This window comes from Lissotriton helveticus, chromosome 6 (assembly GCF_964261635.1).
Source record: "Lissotriton helveticus chromosome 6, aLisHel1.1, whole genome shotgun sequence".
Classification (NCBI taxonomy): Eukaryota; Metazoa; Chordata; class Amphibia; order Caudata; family Salamandridae; genus Lissotriton; species Lissotriton helveticus.
The window spans coordinates 1,418,010,236-1,418,021,319 of NC_136067.1; the positions used below are offsets into that span (position 1 = coordinate 1,418,010,236).

An 11,084-nucleotide genomic window follows, 5' to 3' on the forward strand; every position below is an offset into this window, starting at 1 on the left:
ACCTATGGTTTTTTCAGTGAATTTCTAAAGTTTATTTCTAAGGCTTTTTAAATGCTAATTTCTAACTAATACGGGCCTGAAGCCTATGGTTTTTTCAGTGAATATATATACCTATTATATATATATATATATACAATATGGGGGAGGGAAGAGGTTTATGGATTTTGGAATGATTGAGATTTTACTGTGTAATGTCTATTCTATAATAAATGCCAATGATATTCTTACGACAAAAAAAAGAAATAATAGTATTCATAGCTCCCCATTTTCAATATTCTTTAGGAGCTCTCCATTGAGAAAAGTCTCTAAAATGCCCAATTTTCAATAATCTCTATGAGCACCCCATTGTCAATAGTCTTCGTGGACTACCAATTTTCAATAGTCTTTATGAGCTGTGTGCATTGTCAATAGTTTCATTATTCAGCGGTTGTCATTAGTTCCCCTAGCCTCCCTTTGTCAATGCTCTCCACTGACCCCATACTGTCAGTAGTCATGGCAAAATCTCCCTTGTCAATATCTCTATGGGTCCCCCATTGTGAACAGTCTCTGTGTGCTCCCCATTCTCAATAGTTTCCAAGGCACCATCTCAGTCTTCTCAATGAGCTACTCGGACTTGGGGCCAGTATAATGCTGAGGCCAAGCCTCAGACCACACTACAAGCATCACCTACTTGCTTTTTGCTCCTGCATATCTCATAATCTTACCCTTTGCATTTAAAATCATTTTAAAAAAAAGTTTTCTGCTCTTTTATTCTATTTTTATATCGTCTCTGCATAATGGTCGCTCTGCCCGTTGAGTGCCTTTTTCTCCTTGATTTTAAACAAGACTTCTTAACTTCAACTGGGTTTGAATTGGTTTCATGATCGTTTCAATTTTTGAGATGATGATTTGATTGCATGTGCTGCTGCATTGATGTTTATTATGTATTACATTGCAACAGTTTTTATTAATCATGCAATAAAGAATTATCTTGAATAGTTTACATTAATCCCTGTTTGTAAACAATTTCCTCCTAACCCTTTGCTATGATGACTTCCTGTTTTCAATAATCCCCATCAGCCCCTGAATGTAAATTGCCTCTACAAGCTCCCCATTTTTCCTGTGAGGGTCTCAAGGCGCAGGGGGCGGGGATGCGAGCTGCTCCATAGTTCATTCGAAGAGACAGGTCTTGAGGTCCTTTCTGAATTGGTGCAATGTCGGGCTTCGTTGGATGCGGTGGTGGAGTTCGTTCAAGGTCCTGGTCATGAGGTAGGAGAAGAATCTGCCACCTGCTGTGGCCCTGTGGATGTGGGGGACCATGGCTAAGGCGAGATCGACAGAATGGAAGTTTCTCTTAGGGGCATGGGAGGAGATTTGTTCGTTGAGGTACTGGGGTCCAGTGGTATGAAGGTTTTTGTAGGCATGTGTGAGCAGTTTGAAGGTTATTCTTCTTTCAACAGGGAGCCAGTGGAGATGTTGGGTGATGTGGTCATGTTGTGGGATGTTGGGGATAAGTTTGGCTGCGGTGTTCTGGACGTTCTGAAATTTTCTGAAGAGTTTTTTGTTGATTCTGGCATAGAGGTTTCTCCGTAGTCCAGTCTGCAGGTGATGAGTGCGTGGGTGACTGGTCTTCCTGGCATTGGGGGGATCCATTTAAAGGACTTGCGAAGTATCCAGAGGGTGTTGAAGCAAGTGGTGGACATGGCGTTGATCTGGCGGTTCATGGTGAGTGAAGAATCAAATATGATGCAGAGGTTGCGAGCATGGTCCGTTGGGATTTCTGGGTTTCTGAGGGCTGGGGACCACCAGGTGTTGGCCACTGCAGAGGGGGTGGAGTTGAGGATGAGGACTTCTGTTTTCTCTGAGTTGAGCTTTAGGCATCTGTTGCTCATCCAAGTTGCGACGTCTTTTAGCCCTTCTTGGAAACTGTGCCTGGTGATGTTGGGTTCCTTGGTGAGGGAGAGGATTAGCTGGCTGTCAGCGGCGTTTGAGCCTATGTTGAGTCCATGTTTTGTGATGATGGTTGCAAGGGGGGCCGTGTAGACCTTGATGTTGAAGAGTGTGGGGCTGAGGGAGGATCCTTGTTGTACTCTACATCTGATCTCTGTTGGCTCGGAGAGGAAGGGCAGGAGTCTTATTCTTTGTGTCCTGCCTGGGAGGAAAGATCGAATCCAGTCTAAGGCTGTTCCCTAAATGGTGGTGTTGTGGAGTCTGGCTGCTAGTCTGCGGTGGAAGACAGTGTTGAAGGCTGCTGCAAGGCCCAGGAGGATGAGGGCTGATGTGAGGCCTTGGTTGAGGACGGCGTGGATGTCGTTGGTGGTGGCTATGAGGGCGGTCTCGGCGCTGTGTTTGCTGCAGAATCCGGATTGAGAGGTGTCTAGGTTGTTGTTGGATTCTATGAAGTGTGCTAGATAGGTGTTGATGACTTTCTTGATGACTTTAGCAGTGAAAGGGAGTAATGAGATGGGCCTGAAGTTCTTGAGATCCGTCGGGTCTGGGGAGGACTTCCTGAGGAGGGATTTCCTTTTGTCAATAGCCTACACTGGCTCCCCATTGCTAATAGGCTTTTTGAGCTGTCCATTGTCAACAGCACTCTGCTAGCCCCAAATTCCCAATAGTTTCTAATAGACCCGACATTGTCAATAATCTCTAAGATCTCCCTACTGTCAATAGCATTCACTAGCTCCTCTTAATCGATAGTCTTCATTAACTGCCATTTGTCTATAATCTTACCAGCTCTCCCTTCTCAATAGCTGGTATTAGCTTCCTATTGTCAATAGATTCCATTATTCGCCCAGTGTCAATATACTCTACGAGCTCTCCTTCATCAATAGTTTTGGAGAACTCCACCATGTCAATAATCTCTACAAGTTTCCACTTGTCACTATTTTCTATGAGCGCCTTATTGTCAATAGTGTCCACTACCAATCTATTGTCAATAATCACTGAGTTCCCTGCTGTCAGCAGTCCCTGCTACATCAGACACTACCAGCAGGTATTCAAGATGTAGCAATGCTTTGGTGAGCTGTCAAGTATTATGATATAAATAATTTCCCATGCATACCAATAAGTGCATGACTCTCAAATAATGCATGAATGTGTGGATAATAATTGATGCATAACAAGTGTACATTCTTAAGGAAATAAATATTATCTTAGAGTAGTAATGATGCTTATTTTCATGTATATTGACTCTCAGACCTCAAGTATTGCATTGCACCACAATGGGGAAATCATCCTAAATTGTGAGGGTTGGGGTGGAAGACAGAGGGTGGTAGAAAGAATGACACGTTTGGATGTAAATAGTATGCATTTTTATCTTCAAGTAATTCCATTTTTCTTTTATTTATAGTTCCAATGGAAAGTCTGTGTCATGGTCTGAACCAGGTGGAAAGCCAGTACAGAAGGGACAGCACATGTGGCAGAGACTGTCTGTTCATGTAAAGAGCAAGGACACAGGATCCAATCAGACAGCTGTGATCAAGCCCTTGACGAAAAACTACCAGGGCCAGGCAAAGAGCCTGACTTTCTCTGATGTCGGCACTAAGACGTTGTACAACGTGGTGGAAGAGGAAGAGACTATTGAGCGAGTGCGCCTCCATCAGACATGCAGCCCTTCAATGGTGGTGCACAGGCGTGTGACAACAACACCACCACCTTCCAGGGCTTCTGAAGAAGACCCGATTTACTTCTCAGAGCAGGCAGCAAAAAACATTCCACCCCAAAGGTCTATCATGGATCAGCTGCATTGTGTTGTCAACAAATTTACAACAGGCATGCCTGACTATAACTCAGTCATCAGCACTCCGAATCCTGGCAACGGTGTGCGGCCCGCATGCCAGACCACCGGGGTACACCAACAAATGCTCCCCCTTCAAATGGCAAATTTCAGTGAAGAACTAGCCACCACCGATGACGAACTGGAAAGTGAAAACTTAAATCTCATTCAAGGATATATGTACCCCGACTGTGCAGGAAGTCCAGAGGAGGAGTTGACTCAGAGTAAGCTGGCTCTGGAAGATTCTCCTGCCCTCACCCCTCCATCTCCTTTCCGAGATTCTGTGGCTTCAGGCAGCTCAGGGCCCAGCTCCCCTGCATCTGAGTCAGTGCCGTGCACTCCACCAAACACCACTTATGCATCAGCCTTCCTCAGAGACTACACACAAAATTCATCTACCCTTTAAGATGGAGGGGTTTCCAGGAAGCACCTCAGAAACAAGGGCTCGAGAGCAGGCACTTGTAAGCAGAAGTTGCAAAGTCATATGCAATCCAGGATGGTGCATGTGGCAAGAAAGAGAGTGAAGGGTTGTTCCTCAAGCCCCGCCCTGCACGTGGATGTTTGAGGACTCAAATTGGTGTCATGTGTTTTTTAAAAGTTGTGGTCCACGTCGATGAGCCAACAGAACAAAGCACAAAGACATTTAACGAATTGATCTGTGACTTTTGTATAACGTAACTAAAGAGAGAAGAAACACCAACCCATACAATGAACACAGATAAATTAAAAATGAATTAAAGCGTAGAACTATTGAAAATAATAGAGTGTGAGACACTGCGGAAGAGATTCCTCATGGGAACTTTGCTCAATCGAGTGAGTTGTGGTTCGGCCGTACTATTTAAGAACACGGTGTCCTAGTTTAATTTTGTGGGTCTGTGTGTGAGAAGACGTGCACACAGAAAGAGTGGCCCCTCACTGTCCACCAGAGGTGAGGTTATGCGGAGGTTACAAAGGGTCACGTGCCAATTGGCAAGAAGTATGGCATCAGCGCAACTGAAGTCTCCTGGGAAAGTACTGTGTTGCCCAGGGTCAAACTTTAGTAGGACAAAAGGGGGCCTAAATAGACGGCAAAGAATTAGGTGGAAATGAAGAGCTGTTTAAGGTTGCATTAAACATATAGGGCTTAAAGCTGCTTTTCTGTACAGGCATTCAGGAGCCATGCCTCTAAACCGCTGCAACATCACCGTAGACTGCAACATCTTGCCACATAACTGTAAAAATGCAGTGCATTTATCTGTGCAGCTTATACTAGCGGCAAATTGAGATATTAGCACATAGTGTCTTGTAATGTGTACAATCTTTTCATGTTAAGGAAATCTACATTTAATGCAAAAAGGAACTCTTCAGCTGAAGCATTTTTAAAGGATTCATATTTTGTATTCTAATTTTATTGTCGAATTTAATGGTTTTACTTGTACAGTATTTAACTGAATATATTTGCCACGAACCAACACTGCACTGTTATCAATGTCAGTGCTAATGTAAAAAAAAAAACTTGTGCTAAAGGATCTATGTATGCTGTTTGTTTCTCATGCACCATTCTTTAAGGTTTATTCTAGTGAGGGGGCGTGTGTAAGCTTATATTGGTGGATGTGTGCATGAGTGCACATATGTATGTTGTACGTTTTCGATGTGTGTGCCCACACGTTCGTGTGTTTCATGCATGCGTGTGTGCAAATCTGTGAGTTTAGGGGTGCAAATGTGTGTTAGGTGTGTAAGCACGCATTTGTGGTTTTATGCGTGTGTGTGCTCCTCTGTAAAGAACTTGACCAGTGAGAATACGAGGCAGGCTGTTTAAGTTCATATATGGAGTCCTTTGTACTTGACTGTGTGTGTGTGTGTGTTTTATTTGCAGTTGTGTTTTGTACCATAAACAGTGTGTGTGCCTGTGTAGGGTTTGTGCATAGAATAGTTTGTGGGTTTACGTGTTCTGTCTGAAAGTATGTCTCATACTTATTAAAGTAGTGTATTTTTCCATTCGTGAGTCTGCACATAGATGATAATATTGGTATATTTGACGATACATGTCCATGTCTTTGTATGTAGGCAAGTGTGCGTGTCAGTGTGCGTGTGTGTTGAAAGCATGTGAACACTTGGGTGTTGCACAATCAAAAAACTTTTTAAAGTAGGCCCATGCCGAGAGTGAAGCACAATGTCAAATCGCAACTGCCACTGGAGGACGACGCAGATGTTATAATATATGAATATTTGGTAATTATTTTGTTGCTGTGAATTTTTTATAACAGATTGTATGACATCTCGACCTTCGAGGAGTTTGTACAGTGTACATTTGCATATGCTGCTTAATGTATCACCGTAGGTTTCCTGTCTGAAATGAAGCTTGGAAATTGCAGATATTTTATGGTATTGAAATATACGGAGGTATGTCAAGTGTTTTAGAGTTAAAGTTATGTTAATTGTTTGCAATGAGTGTGAGTAATAAACAATGACTCTTCAGAGGGCTGACTTTTAGAAGAAGATGAAGCAAAGCATATCTAGTTGCTTTGGAAAATTCAATATAATGTCCATCCTCAGGCACTCTCCAGTGCTTAATGAAAAATGTAAATGCAGTGTCCCAGTCTTTAAAGGAACATCCAACCCTTTATGAAAAGGTTATTCTCTTCATCTGTATCTACACTGCTTCATAAAACTCAACATCGTTACTTGTCGGGTGCTCTGAGAGAGGTCTAGTTTTAGCATATTTTCGATTTGAACACAGCATCCCACGAGCATGTCTACGTGAAACCCAGCAAAACAGTAGAATCGAAACTGTTTAGCAGCCAGAAAGGGAGGATCGTTTTTTTTGTAAATATGTTGCTTGATTTTTGTAAAGAAAAATATGTATTTAATGCCAGTATATTTATATGTTGCATTCCACATCAGTTGGTCACTTCTCTATTCCTCCCTTCTGCAACCAAATTCTAAATATTATTACAACTTTTGAGACACTGACGCAGTATCCATTGGAGGAATTTTACTCTGCACCGCCCACAAGGGAGGAAAGTTTAACATGAAGCAATCAAGTTGTATTATCATACCCTTTCGAGGAAAATAATGACTACCACACATACTCAGCAGATTTTACACTTTTTAAGCTTTGGAAATATTAAGTGGCATTCTTAACACTATGTAACGGTACTCCGTTTATCCACTTTGAAAAGATGAAAAAAGTATACATTAAAGTGATGGATGGAATGCTTGAAATAATCTCCCACATTAGTTAAAACTCAGGGTCGCATCCTAGTTCATTGTTATTTTTGCACACCACGCTGCCTCAGTCAGTTTGGATCCAGCCACATGTAAATCAGTCTTGGCCCTGCTGCATTGGGAACAGTCCAGCCCAGACTGCCAGGCCAGGTCCTCCCTGAACCAGAACACAGAGAACCCAGGACAGGAAAGAAGAAAGGCAGAGTCACCCCTACTTAAATCCAAATTCATTTGCAGGTCACCAACTATGTAAATAATGAGAACTCCCCTCCATGGCTCATCATCCAGTTATAAGTGAATTCAGCAAGTTTCAGATGTTAGTTTTAGTTGTGGTTGGTGATGTAACCAGACCTTGGGGTGAACATTTAATTCCACAACTATAGTAAACCATTGAAGCCTTTAAAATATAAAAGATGATCAGTCCCAGGGACTAGGATCAGGCACAACGCTTCATAGTTCAGAGCTCCCTAGGTGTTTCAGATAAAATCACTCTCTGGCATTTTATTTTCTTCTCATCTCCTGAAGGCATTGTACTCTAATACTAATGCCCCACAAAGTGTGAGGCACGTAAGCCTTGTTTACCAATTCTATGTACAATAGTCCATTGGAAAGTAATTATTTAGATACCTCCTAATGAGTGGAGTAAGGAATTATATGCATTGCAAAGCCTGAACTATAATTATTCCATTCTTTCCCTAGATAATCACTAAATGTAGAATGTAACTAATTAGAAGTTAACCCATAAATTCCAAATCTCACTACATGTGATAGAGAAAAAATTTGTCTTAGTTTATCCAATTATAAATTCATCATAAAAGAAGATCTTTTGATACTGAAATCTAACAAAAATGAACAAATGAGTACCAATGTACAGTAATCAATACAGTGCTTATTCAAACAACTAAAATTGGGAACTGTATACTAGAACACTCTATCCATATCACATAGAGTGAGGTGGCGATCCTACTGAGAATAGATAGGTAATTACGATTGTCCTTTGACAATACACCCAAGAAACTGATCTCACAAGACTTGTATGCATAAAAAAGTGTTCTTCTGCAGACTGGGAGTCAGGTGAATGGCCTTATTGCTGTTTTGATTGGGAGTTTCCTTTTGCAATAGTACATCTGAGGACAAAAGGACAAAAAAGAAATCACAAAACCAAAATAAACATGCAATGACAGACAGATTGTCACTAAACATCTTGCGGCCAAATTACTCACTATGCATCCCTCTTCATGAGTCTCTGTGTATATACTTTGGGGTATTGAGAAAGGCAATATTGTGCTCCATTGTAAATGCTGGGAGACAGGGGTACCAGATAAAAAATAAAAGAAGAAAAGTCACCACATCTCCCACATAAGTTCCCTTGTCCTACTTGTCTTATATCTATGATTACATTGCTTCAGACACCAACATTTTAATTAAATAATTAGGGCCTTAATTAGAGTGTGGCAGATGGGATGCTCGGTCACAAACATGACAGTTCCATGACGACCATATTGTGTCATAGGATATAATGCACTTATAATAACAGCAGCTGATACATCCTACAAATATGTGATGTAGTATTCCATCCGTCAAACTCAAAATCAGGACATTTGCTTTCAACCAATTAACATAAAAACACTCTATTTCACACATTTATTGAAATATGTATAGTTAAAAGAGCTCAATCCGCCCAACCTTCAGTTTATAAGTATGGTTTATTAATAGTTTATTAAATACACAATATCTTAGAAGTCAATTTAAACATATGTTACAATAATATTGTTTTCTAAAAAAAAATATTTCAGAAATTAGTTCATGGTTGGTGAAATACCAATGTCACAAGTATTCCTCTACATGTTCATCTATTCTTCCAAATTTCGTAATAGCTGAAAAAGGGTAATAATCTTAAAATAGCTTTCCTAGCAGAGCTCGGACTTAGGGTCTTATTATGAGTTTGGCGGTGCTGCGCCTGCTTGCCACCGGCACAGCACCACTAAAGCCGTGCAAGGACCGCTCACCTGATTAGGAGTTAAACTTGTGCAGGCAGATGGTCCTTTTGTCTTTCCCATGGCTGTGCCCTGAAAAAGGGAACCGCAATGGGAACGAAAAAAATGTTCCAGCACAGGATGGACTGTGAAGTCCATGCCATGCTGGAACTGAGAGTGCAAGCAGACAGAGGGGCACATGTTGTACCTCCCGGAATGCGTCCCCATGGCGGTGGGGGAATGGGAGCCCTGTAGGGCCCCCTCTGTTCCCCCACCGCCAGACTTTTTGTGGTGGGCTTACTGCCATGAAAAGGCTGGGGGTGGAGGAACTCGTAAAATGCTCTGCGGACTGCAGCAGTCCAGCTCAACATATTACATTGCCCCTATGCTGTGCCACCGGCAGGGAACAGCGGAGCAGCAGGTCCATCGCTGGAACAACTCAAAGTCGTAATCTGGCGGATGGACCACCGCCACCGCAAGTCTGGTGTTCTGTGGACCTCGTAATTAGGCCCTTTGATATCTACTGAGAATAAGGAGCTCTGTGAGGAACTGCTCTGGCTAGACTGGCAATTTCAGATTGCATCTTTTATATGACGCTAGAACTAAGCATATTATTCTTATTGAAAGTTACTTCACAAAAATTTGTGGGAGAATTATTTGTAGAATTTAAGCTTTGAGAATGTTTTCTGGGGTATCTTGTCAAAGAGGTAAACGTGTCATCATCATCAAAGAAGGCGTAACTATTGAGTGACCATTGAGTGACTTACTGATGATCAAAAGCTTCATTAAGCTTAAATAACTATCTGGGTAAAATTGGAGAGTACTTGAAGTATTACTGATAGATCGAACTTTACAATAGAAGTATGAATCAATTCTTGAAGAACTAAAGTAACTGAAATGTGTCTAGGTAACATAATTTTGTCAAAGGACGCATTGTCATTTGAGACCCTTGGAGAATCTTAAGTAAAATTATTAAACGTAAGAAATATGTGTTCTGAGATGTAGTCTCTATTGGCACTTCTGAATGCTGACTGTAAGAGTCAAAATGTCTGCATTAATAAAAACGAAGAGTAATCAAAACCAGTTGTATCGTGATTGATTCTATATGTGTAGCAAAGATACATATGTAAAGTCTAGAAAGGTTGCATGGGAATAAGTATTCTGAGATTCTGTGGCTTCAGATAGCTCAGGGCCCAGCTCCCCTGCATCTGAGCCAATGTCGTGCACTCCACCAAACACCACTTATGCTTCAGCCTTCCTCAGAGACTACACACACAATTCATCTACCCTTTAAGATGGAGGGGTTCCAGGAAGCACCTCAGAAACAAGGGCTCGAGAGCAGGCACTTGTAAGCAGAAGTTGCAAAGTCATATGCAATCCAGGATGGTGCATGTGGCAAGAAAGAGAGTGAAGGGTTGTTCCTCAAGCCCCGCCCTGCACGTGGATGTTTGAGGACTCAAATTGGTGTCATGTGTTTTTTAAAAGTTGTGGTCCACGTCGATGAGCCAACAGAACAAAGCACAAAGACATTTAACGAATTGATCTGTGACTTTTGTATAACATAACTAAAGAGAGAAGAAACACCAACCCATACAATGAACACAGATGAATTGAAAATGAATTAAAGCGTAGAACTATTGAAAATAATAGAGTGTGAGACACTGCGGAAGAGATTCCTCATGGGAACTTTGCTCAATCGAGCAGGTTGTGGTTCGGCCGGACTAGTTAAGAACAGTGTCCTAGTTTATTTTTGTGGGTCTGTGTGTGAGTAGACGTGCACACAGAAAGAGTGGCCCCTCACTGTCCACCAGAGGTGAGGTTATGCGGAGGTTACAAAGGGTCACGTGCCAATTGGCAAGAAGTATTGCGTCAGCGCAACTGAAGTCTCCTGGGAAAGTACAGTGTTGCCCAGGGTCTAAGTTTAGTAGGACAAAAGGGGGCCTAAATAGACGGCAAAGAATTAGGTGGAAATGAAGAGCTGTTTAAGGTTGCATTAAACATATAGGGCTTAAAGCTGCTTTTCTGTACAGGCATCCAGGAGCCATGCCTCTAAACCGCTGCAACATCACCGTAGACTGCAACATCTTGCCACATAACTGTAAAAATGCAGTGCATTTACCTGTGCAGCGTATACTAGCGGCAAA

At 41.8% G+C, this 11,084-nt stretch overlaps 1 protein-coding gene across 1 annotated transcript in view; it reads left to right on the forward strand.

Annotated features, from left to right (window-relative positions):
- Positions 1 to 8,764, forward strand: part of GRM1 (glutamate metabotropic receptor 1) — a 2,398,293-nt gene extending 2,389,529 nt beyond the window's left edge. Inside the window, exon 8 of the mRNA XM_078649207.1 lies at positions 3,332 to 8,764. Within this exon, the coding sequence (XP_078505333.1) occupies positions 3,332 to 4,163 (832 nt within the window). The 3' untranslated portion in view covers positions 4,164 to 8,764. The remainder of the gene's footprint in view (positions 1 to 3,331) is intronic.
- The last annotated feature ends 2,320 nt before the right edge of the window (positions 8,765 to 11,084 follow it).